General features: G+C 34.2%; 2 protein-coding genes across 2 annotated transcripts in view; one reads left to right on the forward strand and one right to left on the reverse strand.

The window, feature by feature from the left end:
* Positions 1-6902, forward strand: part of LOC103472945 (major histocompatibility complex class I-related gene protein) — a 27566-nt gene extending 20664 nt beyond the window's left edge. The window contains exons 2-7 of the mRNA XM_017307582.1: positions 2402-2680; positions 2887-3189; positions 3659-3754; positions 4794-4811; positions 4956-5028; positions 6219-6902. Of these exons, the coding sequence (XP_017163071.1) occupies positions 2402-2680; positions 2887-3189; positions 3659-3754; positions 4794-4811; positions 4956-5008 (749 nt within the window). The 3' untranslated portion in view covers positions 5009-5028; positions 6219-6902. The remainder of the gene's footprint in view (positions 1-2401; positions 2681-2886; positions 3190-3658; positions 3755-4793; positions 4812-4955; positions 5029-6218) is intronic.
* A 4718-nt stretch (positions 6903-11620) lies between these two features.
* LOC103472925 (proteasome subunit beta type-8-like) lies at positions 11621-16110 on the reverse strand. Its single transcript, XM_008422798.2, has 6 exons — positions 15851-16110; positions 15442-15583; positions 14540-14651; positions 13216-13345; positions 12189-12393; positions 11621-11779 (listed from the first exon to the last, which is right to left on the reverse strand). The coding sequence occupies exons 1-6, from the start codon at positions 15998-16000 to the stop codon at positions 11691-11693; spliced, it is 828 nt and encodes a 275-aa protein (XP_008421020.1). The 5' UTR covers positions 16001-16110; the 3' UTR covers positions 11621-11690.
* Between the last annotated feature and the right edge of the window lie 344 nt (positions 16111-16454).

A 16454-nucleotide genomic window follows, 5' to 3' on the forward strand; every position in this document is an offset into this window, starting at 1 on the left:
AAAAGGCTTTTGATAAAGAGAATTGGTTATTTTTGTTTTCAATATTAAGAATTGGGAGATTCTTTTATTAGCTGGATTAAGTGATTCTATAACATCACCAGCAGCGGCTGCCGCTACCAACAMTATCATYTCAACGAACTTCATCTTGCAAAGAGGCRCAAGGCAGGTTGTCCACTTTCTCCATCCTTGTTTTCCATTTTCATTGCAGCAGCAATTCGTCAAAATTCTCACATTAAAGGTTTTCCAATTAACCGCAACAGAACATGAAATTTGTTTAAATGCTGGCGATATCTTATTGCTATTGCAGGATCCGTATTCTTCATTGACTGAAACAATCAGAATGATTAATCGCTTCTCAAAAATATCTAATTGCTCAATRAATTGGAGTAAATCTGCAGTTCTTCCTTTAAATAGTTTAAAATGGGATGAGACGATCCAAACTGTACCGATTCCTTTACGCACAACTCATATTACGTACCTCGGGGTTAAATTATCTCCTAAATTGTCAGATTTGTTTAATCTTAATTTCATWCCACTTCAAGAATCGATACTTGAAACGATGGATGAATCTACCACTTTCACCTGCCGGTAGAATAGCGACTATTAAAATGAAAATACTTCTCCAAATTAATATTTTCTACGTCACCCATCCAACCAGCTTAACAACGGTTTACATATTTAGATAGTATAATCTCCACATTTTATTGGAAAAACAAGCCACCAAGAATAAAACTRTCAACTTTACAAAACTCAAAACAAAATGGAGGCACCACATTTTTATTATTGTGATTTAGCCAATCAGCTACATAATTAAGTGGATCCAAAAGCAACAACACAATGATTTAAATGAATTAAAATAATCATTTTGTGTGAAAATGCAGCTACGTGATTCACCATTCAGTAGCCAAGCGATTCAGAAACATGGTTGYTTTAAATCWCCAGCTGCTAAAGCCGYTTTCTCATCTGGGTGGAAATTYAATATTATCAACTCARMATTYACCACCTCAGAATATCCTCCACTTTGGAACAATCCACATCTTACAATAAATAAAAACAACTCTTTTTTAGCTTGTGTGTCTCTAAAGGCATTACACAATTTATTTAAAATTTATTATGAAATAAATTCCTTTCATTTTCAGAATTGACTAAACAATATAAACTCGACAATAAACACAATTTTTAAAATATTTCCAATTAAAATCTCTTATGGAAAGTAAATATGAGCTGGAAAAACTCATTATAGAGCCTAAAACACAAAATTACTTAAAATCTCATCTAGAAAGAACTCAATCGATCTGCAGACTGTTAAACAGGATCGACTCTATAATTTCCATACCTGCTTTAAAATGGCAAATAGATCTGAATATAAACCCAGACGGTGAATTCTGGGTTAACATTTGCAGTAAAACATCATATGTGACAAACGCTTCAGCTCATTCAATTTAAAATACTTCACAGGATTCACTACACAAAGAATGCAGAAAATGGGTTTGGCTCTGAATTGTGCAGAAATTGTTCACAAAATACCCCTGATACAAACTTTATGTTTATTCAAACCTGTTCAACACTTTGGGATGAAAGTAATTAAATTAGTTTCCAGTAGGATTGGCTGTCTGATGCCATCATCACCTCATCATTCATGACGTCCCAAACACTAAACAGCGTCTTGTAGCTTTAACCGTTGATAAGAAAACTATTATTTTGAATTGGAAAACAAGGACCATCAGTGACACATTGGAAAAATTTACTCATTGAACAAATTTCAGTGGAAAATAAAATAGATTTTTTTATAACTTTTACATATTCTTTAAATGACGTCATCTATGTATTATGATCGTTGTTTCCACCAGGCTTTGCTGTTTTCTCCCCTTTTCAGCATCATTTCTCCAGACAGAGAGGAACTGGACCATCTGCGGACTCTTTTCCCCATACACTAGTCTGTAAATATTGAGTTACTAATGGAGTTATTGTTTGTTTTTCACTTTCATGGTCTGGTTTTCCTCAGTGAAAAACCCTTACCAGAAACCTCACAGGTGTCTGTAACGTCTTATACCAAAACTTTGTATAAGACTGTCATCAGGCATATCAGCTCAGTGTCTGTCTGAAGATGCTCATTATGTAATAAATTAGATTAACTTATTGAAAAGTTCACAGTGCCTATGTACATCTACATTACATGCATTTACACTACCTTGGTCAATGTAGATAAACTGCTGACAGTAAATCTGTATGTGAAGATTCTGTTCAGATAATATCTTTTCTAACTTTTTCTCAGGAGTTTCTTTTTCTCTATTAAGATGTTTGTATTATATGGATGACTGTTGTTTTGTGTTATTAAACTGTTATCGAATGAGGAATAAACCTAATCTATTCAGTTCTTCCTTCTCTCTCTGTATTTCAGGTGTTCACATTGTCCAGAGGATGTACGGCTGTGAGTGGGATGATGAGAGTCAACAGGTTACTAGTTATAACCAGTATGGCTATGATGGAGAAGACTTCCTAACGTTGGACATGGAGTCAAACAGATGGATTGCTCCAAAACAACAGGCTGTACTTACTACAAACAAATGGAACAGTAATACAGCTGAGCTGGAGTACAGAAAGAACTACCTCAACCAAGAGTGTCCTGACTGGCTGAAGAAGTATGTTGACTATGGGAGAAGCTCTCTGATGAGAACAGGTATAATCACATATCCTGACTTTTTATGTAAACTGATTATTTGAGTGCCTTGTTTCGCTAGATTTTGTCTTTACATTTTGGCTTAATGACTGAAGTCATTGTTTTTGAGGCTTGTCTCCATATCTGAAACATTAATATAATATTATTTTCATTCGTCATGAATTATAAACTGTTTATATTTGAACGTTGTGTGTTTCTGTCTCCAGTGCGTCCCTCAGTGTCTCTCCTCCGCAAGTTTTCCTCCTCTCCAGTCAGCTGCCACGCTACAGGTTTCTATCCCAACAGAGCTGAAATGTTCTGGAGGAAAAATGGAGAGGAGATTCATGATGGTGTGGAGAAAGGAGAGATCGTCCCCAACAATGATGGGACCTTCCAGATGAGCGCTCACATCGATCTGTCATCTGTTCCAACTGAAGACTGGAGCAAGTATGAATGTGTGTTTCAGCTCTCTGGAGACAAGGAGGACGTGACCAACAGACTGGAGAAAACAAGAATCTTGACCAATGAATGTATGTATTTATATAAATGTATTTATTTATAGATAAATACATGCTAATTGTAAAAGTATATCTGACTTGTTTGTGTTGTTAGATTTACTTTGTTTTAGGGCTCAGAATTAGAAGCAGTTTTTTTAAAGGATTTTTTTAGATGAATTTACTGTAGGATAAATGTTAAAGCAAGTGATTTGCTGCTAATACAATCTGCTCCAGTTGTTTATGTGTCTTTTAAACAATACCAAATTCAACCAACCTTTCAAGTTAATTAATGTTCAGGTTTAAAAACAACTTTATGACATTTAAAAATAACTGTTAATTATTAATGAAATAACTTACATTTATAGTTACTGAAAGAAAATACATTGGAGCCCTGAAACCTGAACAAACACGATGATCTAAACAAAAACCTGGTCATGGTGTTTAGATGAAATGGCATAAAGAAACGTTTACATGATTGTGACCTGGTTTGTTTTCTCAACAGCAAATACCCCCAATGTGATCATCCTTGTTGTTGCTGCTGTGGCTGTTCTTGGTCTCATTGCTGTGATTGGATTCATTGTTTACAAGAAGAAGAACGGTGAGTTGGACAATTTCCTTTCTTTGTTTTTTCTGTATTTTGATTGTTGAGCTTTAACAAGTGAGAAACAGTTTTTCTCACTGCTTAAACATTGAAGCAATATATCAACTTTAGACAGTGTCACACTGATGTTTAGCCATCATTTAGACCTACTTATTTATTTAAACCAGGCAATGCTTCCTAGTCTAGAAGTAATCTAAATTTAGATTTTGGGCCATGCATAAAAAAATATGGAAGTGACAGAAAACTTAATCAAAAACTCAAAGATCATCTTCATTTGAGTTAGTATGAAAGAATTTGATCCTTTTCTCAGATCTGATATTATTGTAATTTGGTTATGTTTGCATAAAAAAGATCAGCATTTTCTTTAAGAACCAAAAAATTGAAAGTATAGTGGTAAATATGATTATAATATTTGTACTTGAAGACGGGAACATGCATTTTAATCTAAATCGTCCTTAAACATTTGAGCTGCACATCCTGCTGTTTGCTGAGTATGACCAGATATGAAGTTCCATTAGTTTTCTTAAAAATAGAAATGTCAGATAATCAGCAATCGTAATTTCCAAACAGAGCTCCTCTGTGTCTGAGTTTGTTTGTAACACAGGTTATTCAGAGCTCATAGAATCTCTGAGGCAGATCAGAAACTGATTATTTCTAATTGTAACAAATTGTTCTCAATTCACACACAAGAATGAAATCAGACATGCTAAATCTGCTGAACTAATAAATTACTAATCAAATTAATGACATTCTCTAGTATTAGTGGTAGGAGACAGTAGCTGAGGAATAGAGTTTCACAGGTCATCTTTAGTCTTTAATTATAATAAAATTTGATGATGTCAGCTAAAACCAGTTCTGGATGTCAAAAATGTATCATATTAGAACAAGATGTCAACCAAATTTAGGCTAGAAGACTGAATTATTTGGATGCAGGTTCATCTAAAATGCTTGTTGGGTTGTTGTATCTGTATTTAATGGCAGAATTGAAAGGACTTTTTAAGGCAAAAGCTAAAGTTGTTTTTTCTGTTTGTTTCAGCCAAGCGTCCACCATCTCGTAAGTAAAGCCTCTCACTGTTTAGTCTGTTTATATCCTTTGCTTTATAATTTCTAAAGACAAAATCTATTTTATGGATATTTTCTGTACATCTTACATCGGTTTATAGCAGAACATTTATTGACATGCTTTCTGACATTGCAGCTGTGGTGAACGGTCAGCCTCCAGAGGAAACCCAATTTCTGCCACAAGCATGAAAAAGCAGAAACAAACACAAGTGAGTGAGTCGCTGAATGTTGAATAAAGCTTATTTTATTAAACATAAGACCTGTATGTAAAGAAAACTTTTCTTCACCTGTAAAAGTTGGAGAAATATTTTAAAAAAGAAGAAAATATGGTTTGACAGTTTGCAATTGGACATTTATTATCATGCAACATTTTTTAAATGGTTATTATTAAAATATTCTCCAAATTTTCTTAAATCTCAACTTTTGGAGGATGGCTATGCAGTTTTACTTTGTGCAAAGGATCATAAATATGACCAAACTATTTGCTAACTGGACATTTTGACTTTGTAAAACATACATAAAAAGACACTTATTGTTGTCAGTAGAATGTTTTTATGGATCATATGGAATAACTCAATGTTGATAAAAACTGATTTGAAATTTCTATTTCCAAAGCAAAACTATTCTGTAGTGTAATTATAGAAATTATTCATCAGTTAAAAGAGAGAGATTACCTTTCTTAAACTGTTGCAGTGGTGTAAATGGAAAAGGACACAACTATAACTATGTCAGTTTAAACAATAGAGGGTTCTAAAACTGAACAAAGAAGCTTTAACATGGAGCTTCAAAAGGTGTGGTTGGATTTTAATTAACTTAAAACAGAAACTCAAAGCAATCCCCTTACAGCACAAAAAGCAGAATAAAACTAAATGAATAGAAACAATTTAAATTTAAGATAAATTTTCAGATGGTCCAGAATCATCAGTATAAGATAATCAGCACAGAGCAAAGGATGCCAAGAGGTTTACATAAAAGGCAGACAAAACCCAACAAATTATAGGGGACTGAAGTCGGCACGTTTGGAAAATTTGTTAAGCTCACCTCTCCAGCAGTAAGGGCAACTAAGAATATTTATAAGAATTCATTTATCACCAAATGGAATAATGTTAATTGTTTATCATTAATTAGATTTGAAGTTGAGTCTGTTGTTGGAGTGAAGGTTTGTAATTTTGTTGTATATTTTGTGTTTTTAGCCTCTATTGTTATTTTTTCAATTCTGTCTTTGAATTTATTTTTTATATAATTAGTAATTTACTCTTTTACAGAAGTTTTGACTTCATCACAACTTTTGGTTTTTGTTGTTTTCAAAGGATATAATTTGGTTTAACTTGTTTAATTAAATGTACAAAATTCCAGTACTTTCTTCTTGACTGAATCTTGTGTCTTTCTGTTTCTGTAGGTTCATCAGTTTTCACTGACCAAGAAATGGCACCACTTTCTCTTTTTTTGGGGTTAAATTGTATTTCATGTAATATTGGACATCTATACATGAACTCGTTCAAATGCTGTTAAATCAAATGGGAGTCATCATACTATTTTTATTATCTGGAAAAACATTGATAATCATTTTTTAAATAATTTCAACAAAGCTTAACTTTTCAGTCAACAGTTTTTCTGACAATTGGAGTTTATATCTGCAAACATTTTATCTCTGGAGATGTTGGCTACTGTGCCAGGGAGTATAATATATTGTGTTAACGTGTGTTAAATGTTTTCTTATCCAAAAAACTATCAACACATTAATCATTCTGGCTGTAATATAGTTACAGGGTTACGTTTTGCCTCAGCGAATACTATACATTTGATTTCTAGATGTGACAAAATTCACCTGATTCTCATAAATATTTTGGTTTTGAGTAAATATTGTTTCTATAATCACTGTCAGCTTAGTTTCTATTGCTTATTTGATCTGTCTTAAGTTTTATTTTTATTTTAATTAAAACAACTTTAAAAGGGTTTTCTTCAGTTGTTTCTATCTAATGTAGACAGTAAAATATTCTGTAAAGATTTTTTTTCTGGTTTGTAGACATTATCTGGGGATGAATTTCTTAGGTTGAGTTTGGTAAATTGGTGTTATGTTGAATCTGTCCTTGTAAATTTTATTTGATTTTAAATAAATTTTCACTTAATCCAATGTTTCTTTATATTAAGTTGTAATTGAGTTTCAGTGTGTACATCAGAGACAAGAGTTTCAAATGCTGTTCCTCAATTATATAAATGACCCAGAGAACCTGATATAAAGATACTTTTATGATATTCTTAAACAGTAACTTTCATAGTCAGCATAGTGTAATATGTTTTTATTTGACCTTTTCCTGTTAATTTTTGCTCACGTTAGAGGTGAATATTATGTTTCTCTCAGGTATACATTGTATTGCACAATTAAGTAAATATGTTATCTTCAGTTATAAAAATGCTATATATGTATCACACAACTTAGAAGAAATTTGACTTCGCAATATAACACCTTGAAATTGGGCCTCTGTCTCTTTAAGAAGCTCCCACTCTTTCAGACACTATGCCTTCATCATGTCTTCTTGGCAGTGCTTTTCATTATGCCGTTTACAACCATTCTTAGGAGCTTTGGACTGAGAAGTAGTTTGCATGATAAATTCAGCAAACGCATAGTTCCACCGGGTGTTTGCTTATTGCTGCTGCTACTCTGCTCTGTTGGGCAGAAGCTCACATATTGAAGCACACAGACCTGTGAGATTCATGTCCCATATGAAAGGTAGAGTAAACTTTTTGCATGTGGACTTTTCATCTCCACATTTGTAACCCTACAAAGTAAACACTAACCAGAAGTTATTTTGCCATACATCTAGAGTGGAAAGCAGATGTGCTTCCAAACTTGTGATGAGAATGGGGGGCTGCTGTCCGACAGGATCTCCTGAAGTTGAAAAACATGTTTAATAAGTAGTTGAGAAATCTGGGAAGTTTTCTGAAAGGAATGACATGGCAAGACTTATGAAAAACAATCAATAGTAGTGAAGATGGTGGACATACCTCTGGAAGTGGAAATTCTGGTAACAAAATCTATGGAAATGTGCAACCAGGGACTTTTGGGTATGGGTAAAAGTTGGAGATTGGAGAAAGCCGGCTGGTGGTTGATGAGATGGTTTGTTTCTGGCACAGATGGGTCAGACGAGTACATATTCTTTTACATCTTTGTGTAAAGAAGGCCACCGGAAGCGGAAGCACTGTAATCTCTTGACACTGTAAAGAGACACAGCATTCTTTCAAAAGAATGGCTGTTGGTTTGTATCAGTTTGGTGGGTTTTCTATTAATATGTGTCTATCATGACTGTTCCTATTCCTACATTGACATAGAATAGACAGATATCTCTCTATCTTGAGGGATACATATCCACATGTGCACACTTACTAGAAAGAAACAAACACACCCAGTATAACACTTGCATTTTTGTGTTCCAAGCACAAGCAGAAAATTATTTGCAAGCGAGCAGAGAGGATTGCAAGTAGAGATTTGATCCTATCCCGACCCCACTAAGAGACAAGGGTGTAAAGAAAATGGATGGATGGATGGATGGATGGATGGATGGATGGATGGATGGATGGATGGATGGATGGATGGATGGATGGATNGGATGGATGGATGGATGGATGGATGGATGGATGGATGGATGGATGGATGGATGGATGGATGGATGGATGGATGGATGGATGGATGGATGGATTTGATCCTAGCAGAGACAAGTTTTGAGCCCTAGGAGAAAGGTTTGAAAAAACAAAGAGTATTTGAAAGAGAGCCGGGGCCTCATGTATAAAGCATACGCACAAAAAATGTGCGCCGCCATATTTTACGCCAAGTCAGCATGTATATAAATTAACTTTGCTTCAATATATGCATACTTTTTTGTTGCCGTGAAAATGGGCTGCAGCCACTCTGTGAACATTACAAAGCATTAACACTCACCTAAAGATACTGAAATCTGACTACATTCAGTGTTATTTGGACCAGGAAGCATCAAACCCGATGTTTTTTTTCATGATTTTTGTTGTTTAAATGTAAACAATGAAACTGAATCGCATTTTTCCTCAGACGATAACATAACATGCAGACAAAAATAAAATAAAAATATGCAAAAACCTCACTCGAATGCAAATGGTAGTTTTACCCAGTTTTTGTCTCATAAATATGTAACGCATCGGTCTGTGCACCAAAGCGCATGAAATGCATCGACACTGTAAATCCTAACAAGTTCACAGAACCCCACAATATGGAACCTCATAATTTTTGATACAAATGGAGCCCCATAATAAATGACTGATTCAGTCTTGATTCTTGGATTGGTAACTGGTTAAACTGAACTGGACTATTATTACTGGTGTGGGATCTTTATCAGCACGTGGACATTTTTGTAATGAATTTAATAAACTTATTTGGAAATATTTATAGTTGATTGAAGATTAAACCAGCTATTTGATGGTAGTTTATTCTGTATAAATAATTTTTCCAACTACAGTATCTTTCGCTCTACTTTTCTGTCTCTACTGTGTTAAATAAACCCTGATCCTCCCCGAGTTTTATCTTTAGGTTTTCTGATAAACAGCCTTTATTTTAAATATTGATTCCCTCATTTTAACATGAGTGCAGCATCATAAATCCTACACTAGACTGCAGCTTCATAGGTAAATGTAATTCCATATGTCAACTAACATTGAGATAAATATGAATAAATGTTCTTTAGTGTGTCCTTATTAATTTAACAATGAGTGTACATGGGGAACTTTGTTTTTGTTCTCAGGCCTGTAACCAGTACATTGTTTAAATATTTCAATGTCTTTCAGAACTTTTCAAATGTTTATCATATTTCTAACCGGCACCTTCCTCACTTTWATTTTTGTGTTTTTCAGCCGTTGCTCTGCAGTTTGACCAAAAGCTGACTCTTGAGGACTGCAGTAAAACTGTCAAGAAGTGGCTTCATTACACGCCAGAATGAGAGGAAAACATCACAATGAATCAAAGTGACGCCAACCAGAGTGAAACTGGGGTTACCACAACTTGTACTGTTTCCCTGGTTCATACAGTACAAAGCTTAACCTCATGSACTCTGTTCTTCTGTGGACAATAGATTGTTGTTCTGACAGTCAAAAAGGAGTTAAATGTGCTTAAAGATCTGTCCCTCTTTTCTTAAATAAAATGTTATATCAATGCCATCTTGTCATTTTTAACTTTTTGTACACACAGTTTTGGTAATATGTGACTGTAAGATATGTTTAGATGTCACATACCCATGATATTCATCATCTGCCAATAAAATAGTGTTTAACACCAGTGAAGCAACTTCTACTGATCCAGTCCTATCAGACCAAAAAATTGACATAAATCTCAAGCTTTTATTCAATATAAAATTAACCCAAATCTGCATGGAGATCCACATTCAGAAAATGGTTGAATCAACATTGATATAGTGTCAGTTATGGTTGAAACCCTAACGTTGATTCAACATTCAAGTCACCGACCACTTTCAATTTTGTTTCAATGTTAGCGTTCAACGTAGATTCAATGTCTCTGCCTGACATTGTTTTAATGTTGTTTGTTTCACTCATATTGGGCTATCTGGGGAGCATCTTTCTTTCCCTCCATTGCTTACGTTTGTGTCCCTGGTGTTAAACATGAGACATAACTCCCCAAGAAAAAAGAGGAAAGCAACAATATATGTTTTACAACATAAAATGACAAATGTATAGTAACACACAGTGACTTGGATAAGTAACTAATCTTATTATTGGGTTTTAAATAGTAACATATTTAGTCATTACTGAAACAAGGGGTCAGATTAGAGTAACACTTTATGACCCCATTGTTTCTGCTCAAGCTATTTACGGATCTGTCAATTTCCGATATGTGTCCCCCCCAATGATAAACTTGTTTCTACACCGTTGCAAGACTTTTAAGCTCGAAACACACAGTACCCAAGGAAGGTAAGTATTTATTTTTTCCTTTTGAAAAGTCATGGAAAAAAATTATTATGACCATATTCTCTAGAGTGAAATAAAATCTGCGATGTTCTGGCTTCCTTGTAGAGATTTAATTTTAATATCTAAATATTTTAATAAAGGCTCATCCCACAAGATTTAACTTAGCTGCCTCTGGATAGATCCAGAGATCCAGCCAGTTTCTAAGCAATAAAATAAATAAGGGTCCATACACAAAAATGTAGGACTTACAATTTCTTCTCTCAAAATCTTCCATATTTTAATGGCGTTTTTCTGTCCAGCAGGCAACCTGCACCGCTTTAGAGCTACTTCTTTCTGGAACCACAGGACTCACCCCAGGAGAACAGCTTGTCCTGTTATGGGCCAACATTCACAAAAACTCCTTAGACTAAAAGTAGTTCCTAGTTACGTAATTTTAGGAAATTTCTTAGAATGTGTTAAATTCTAAGATTATTCTTACAATTTTCCTCAGTAACATTAGTTATTCACAAAACTACCTCAAGCCTTAAGATTGCTCCTAAAGTGATTTTTGGAATAGTGAGACAGATTTTTATGAAAAAACATTAAAATAAAACTCCTCTGCCTTCTCCAAGTGCTAACCACAGAAATACACAACTTGGTCAGAAACAATAAGAGCCAAATGGTCTTATCGTTGTCAATCTTCTGGTGTACACGCTGCTAACTCTTGCCCCCTTGCTTTCTGCCATATATATAAATAATTCATGAATTTCAAACATTTAAGAGATATTGACTCCATATTGTCTTCTGTAGCATTTTATTATCACTGACAAATTTTTATTATGTTCATTAGACACATTTTTAGTAACTGGATATGAATAAAACACAGAGCACTTTAGTTTCTAAAACCACTCCATATCTTGTGTTGATGATGATTTGATGAAGAAACTTAGAACATTCCTTCTTTGTAGCGATGAATCAACTCAGACACGTCATCCTTGCAGACCTTTATCCAGCCATCCTCTCGCATGTGGTACACTAGACAGACAAACAAACAAACAAACAAACAAACAAACAAACAAACAAACAAACAAACAACAATTAGATAAGAAAATGCCTAAACATTTAGTCATACATGGTATTCCTTGATTGCATTTGGGGGTCTGAATTGTTTTATGTTCTTTTTGTGGATCGGATTAAATGAGAACTGGATATTTTGTCATTCTTTTATGTTTCACCTGTCTCTCAAGTTGGTTTGCTATTTTTTAGCAGTACTGGTTCTGTGTTTTAATTTTGTATGGAGCACCTCAGGTTACAGTCATAAAATGTGACGTGCTTCAAAATATGTTATAAGTTATACATTAATATGTAACCATGTCCCTTTCAATTTAAAACAATTAACAGTAAACAAATTAATAACCAAAGTTCAGTATTAACGTGTACTCACTGTTGACTACCCCTCCAGAGTAAGCGTCTCTGTGCGTAGCGTGAGTAATGCCTCGGCGGCCGAGTTCATACGCCTCCTCCACTGTCATGTCCTCTCTGTAGCCGCTGTCCACCACTCCATAGGCGTAGCTGTTCCCACATCCAGTGGAGAACATGTGGCCAGAAAAACGAGTTCCATTGTCATCCACATAGTACAGACCTGGACCCTGGAGAACACAGTGGTACTTGATTTATAATCCTAGTTTGATCTTTATTACAAAAAATGACACAATACTGACTTTGACAAGTAAGTTACCTTTATAGGTAACAAATTTAGCCTTCTTCAATCATGACTAAATAGCATAATTTGACAGTCATTTCCCCACCCAGTCAGTATTTAAAGAAACTGATTATTTGGTGTGAACCCACTCGCACAACCAAATTCCCAACCATGAGGTCTAGGTCATCAGACTGGAGGACAACTAAGACAGATCTTGACAGGACAAGACATCACTTTGAATTGCCTTGTTGCTGAAAATGTGATATATTCATAAACCTACCTTGTTTTTCTGATCATTTTAAGAGGACTGATTACTGTCTTGTTTAAAAATGTACATTTGAAAAAATTGCTAGTCTGTTGCAAACTGTCAGTTGACAGTTTTATTGTTTAAGCTGAATTCTTGTTAGCAGTACAAATGTATTTCTCTATCACCATTAGTAAATTGACTTCCTCTGTTCAGACCCAATTTCGGTTATGTGCATCAGAATTGCTGGTAACATTTTGGAACTAATCATGCTAATCATGAAACAATTTTAAACTCTTACATTATTCTGTTTAGCAAATTTTTCCCAATAATTTTACTGTGAGTTTTGTAAAGCAAAACTTCCTGTACTGGAATACATGCAATATTTTGCAATATAATCCTTAATTTATGCTACATTTGTTAGGATATTTCTGATATCATAGTAATGAAACAAAATCACTGTCTACCACCAAGATCCAAATACAAAAGAAAAGACTTCAACTTCTCCAAAAAACACAACCACACCTGTTTGTCCCATCCACAGATCATGCTTCCCATGGAGAGGCCCATGCCTCTGTAGCCCAACATCATGTTTGACAGCAGCTTTGATGCAGCAGCCACAGAAATCCTGTGACCGTTTCTCAACCTGTACAGCCTACAAAGTAAAATTTGATCATTCAACAAGCATAGCAAGTAGGTTTATTGCACGACAACTGGTAATTAACAAATACAAAAAAAAAAATTGCCACGAGTGCCACAATCACTATGACTTACGGCAATGCTTATAATAGAACTACAGCACAACTACATTAAAATGCATTAAACCTTACGCACTTGTTTCAGTGACAAACATCAGGATGATCAAAAGTGTAAATCTATAAATTTATTAGTAATCAATGTAAAATAAAATCTAAATGTGTAGTTATAGCTTTGTAGTATCTGCCATATTAGTCCTGTTTGATTTCTTGTCATAGTTTAATGTTGTGTTCCCCTTGATAAATATTTAGATTTGGTTTAGATTTTTTTAATGTCTCTCATCAGTGACTCTCTCTGCATTGGCTCTGTATCTTTGCCACAAAACCTGACACTTTACATTTTACAAGATTTTATTTATTTTAACAATACATATTAATATTTACCTATTAACATTGTTGCCTTTTAGTAGCACAGTTGTCATACGGTGTATATAAATAGATTTTTTTGCAAATGTCTGGTGCTCTTTCCATTTTAATTTCACTAATAGTAAAGAATCTAAAAACAGTTTTGAGATTCTCTGAATCTGAAAAGATATTGACCATACAAATAAATTGATATTAATTATTCCATCAAAAAATAAATTCAAACGTCCCAAAAAATTGCTTGGTGCATAAAGTTAACTGTATTTAAAAGTATGGCATGATCAAATGTTGCTGTAAAACAAATATGAGTAAAGCTAGTCTTGTTTCATTTCATTAAACATATATGCAAAAATTGGGCCCTTAGCGCTGTGTGTGTCCTACCAAGGTATCCTTTGTTAAGAGTTAAAAACATATTTTTAATTGTTGAATAATTATAAATACACTAAAGCCTTATTAAATTCTTTCATAAGTACATAAATGCAGGATTTCTGAAATTCTCTTAAGCAGGAAAATTTCAGTTAATTTTAGTATTGCACTCAAAGGTTTGGTCTAGAGGTGTTTCCATAGCTTGAAGGTAAATTATTTTTAATTTGAATCAAATTGGATGGGATTGACCAATTTCTACTCAATGCCAGCAGTTCTTTTGATTTTTAAATTTATGCAAATTGTATGTAACTAAAGTGCCAAATTAAATCATTAAAGTTCTAAAACACAAAGAAAACTTGGTTTACCTGCATTCTTTGGCCAGTAGCCGCTCCCAGTGCTGGCAGTCGGCTGCGCTACCTGACATGGTCCCCAGTAGGTACGAGTTGATTTCTATCACCTTGTTGGCATCTTTTGATGCTGTAGAATAAATATACACACAAGATTTAACCCCTCGTACTCAAAACATAAAGACAAACGTTCTGTTGTGATCGATTACATTTGATATGAACTGTTTCACAGTTGAAATAGCTTTTTTTTTTTTTTCAACGTTATTAAATGTGTTGTTTCTCTTTATTAGAGGATTAAGCAAAAGAAAAGCCTAGATTTTACATTGTACACAACTTTTTTCTATATACACATTTTTATAGATTAAGTAAGACATATTTTCTATGTTTCTCACAATTTTGGTCTTTTCTGCATCCAATTAATAGCAACAAAAATAAAATCCTTGTTGGTGAAACATTTAAATTGAAAATAAATATGTTTGATTGTCTAATCAGAACAAAATTAAGACAAATGGAAATTAAAGAAAACTAATTATCAGTTTGTTGTTTAGATAAAAGATAGAGAATAGTGATGTGCAAAAGGTTATATTGATGATGAAGAATATTGAAATTTTATAGTTTTAAAGGTAAATAAATTGAGACAAATGCTTTAATTTTGACACAATTTTGACAAGTTTCAGCACATCTTCATGAGCTAAAAGTTCATAAAAGGTGGAGTTATTTTGAATGAGATTCTAAAACAACCCACTTAATTCACAAATCCATATAGCATTTGCACTACCTTAAAGCCCAGACATTAAATATTTTAGGTATTGATGCCACAAGTAATTATAATTGTTTATTCTTTCTCTTGCATTTTATTTGTTCTCTTCCTGGTTTATTTTCTTTTTCGTTTCAATGTGAGAAGCAGTCATTAATATTACCCAGGTAGTTCCCAGCTGAAGCTCTGGAGTCCACGGCCACGATGACTCCATGCCTGAACTTGAAAGCCAAAGTGGTGGTACCATGGTTCAGGTCAATGCAAACTCCTCCGTCATGGTTACAGGACTTTAGAAACCCGGAGGGCTGCAACAAGAAGGATCAAATCAAGGAGATGCACGACGCGAAACAACGCAACTAAATAAGTCATACGATAATATGTAGAGTGTTGCTTTCATAACAAAGTATAATTTTACTTGCAATTAAGAAACATGTATTACATTTTCGTATACACGTAACTTCAAGTTAAAAACAAGAGAAGCATGAAATAACTCGGTTACCATCAAATCTGACGCTTTGCTTAGGTGTCGTGTAACTTTTTTTTCTTTTATAAATAGTTGAAGTTATACTCACGTCCTCACCCAGAGGGACAGCAAACTCCTGGGTTTTGGTGTTGAAGGTGTAGTGGTTCGGTCGGTCCACAAGCCGAGTCTGACCGAACGGGAGAATCTGCGCACGGACTTCAGAATAAGGCTTAAAACCGCTCACTTCAAAAAGTGCCATTGTGTCGTAAATATCAGACCTTATTTAATATGATAACCGTCTGATATAATTCCTACAAACGCTCTAGAAACCAGAAAGCCTTTGGCGAAGCTGATCAATGATTTCCTTGTACGTGACAAAGAAACTGAAAGTGAAAGAATTTGAAAAAAGCTGTTTTTTTCTTTGCAGTCCCTTTTTCTAGCTTTTCTCATCAAAAACACCCCATTTACAAGCAACAAAAAGAGATCTTTACTCCCCGATTGAGTTTATTTAATAATATGTTGTGTCAATAATCACCGAAATAAAAAAATATGCTTGGAAAATATTAGCCAATAGGAGAGCTTTATTTTATATCACAATCAGTCACTACGAGGAAGAGCAAAATGGAGGTTTTGGGAAGAAAACTGGACTGAGATTCAGCAAGTGATTTATGTCAAAAATGTAAAAGCAGCAAATTATCTCACCATGCATCAAA

The sequence above is a fragment of the Poecilia reticulata genome, linkage group LG11 (assembly GCF_000633615.1).
Source record: "Poecilia reticulata strain Guanapo linkage group LG11, Guppy_female_1.0+MT, whole genome shotgun sequence".
NCBI lineage: Eukaryota > Metazoa > Chordata > Actinopteri > Cyprinodontiformes > Poeciliidae > Poecilia > Poecilia reticulata.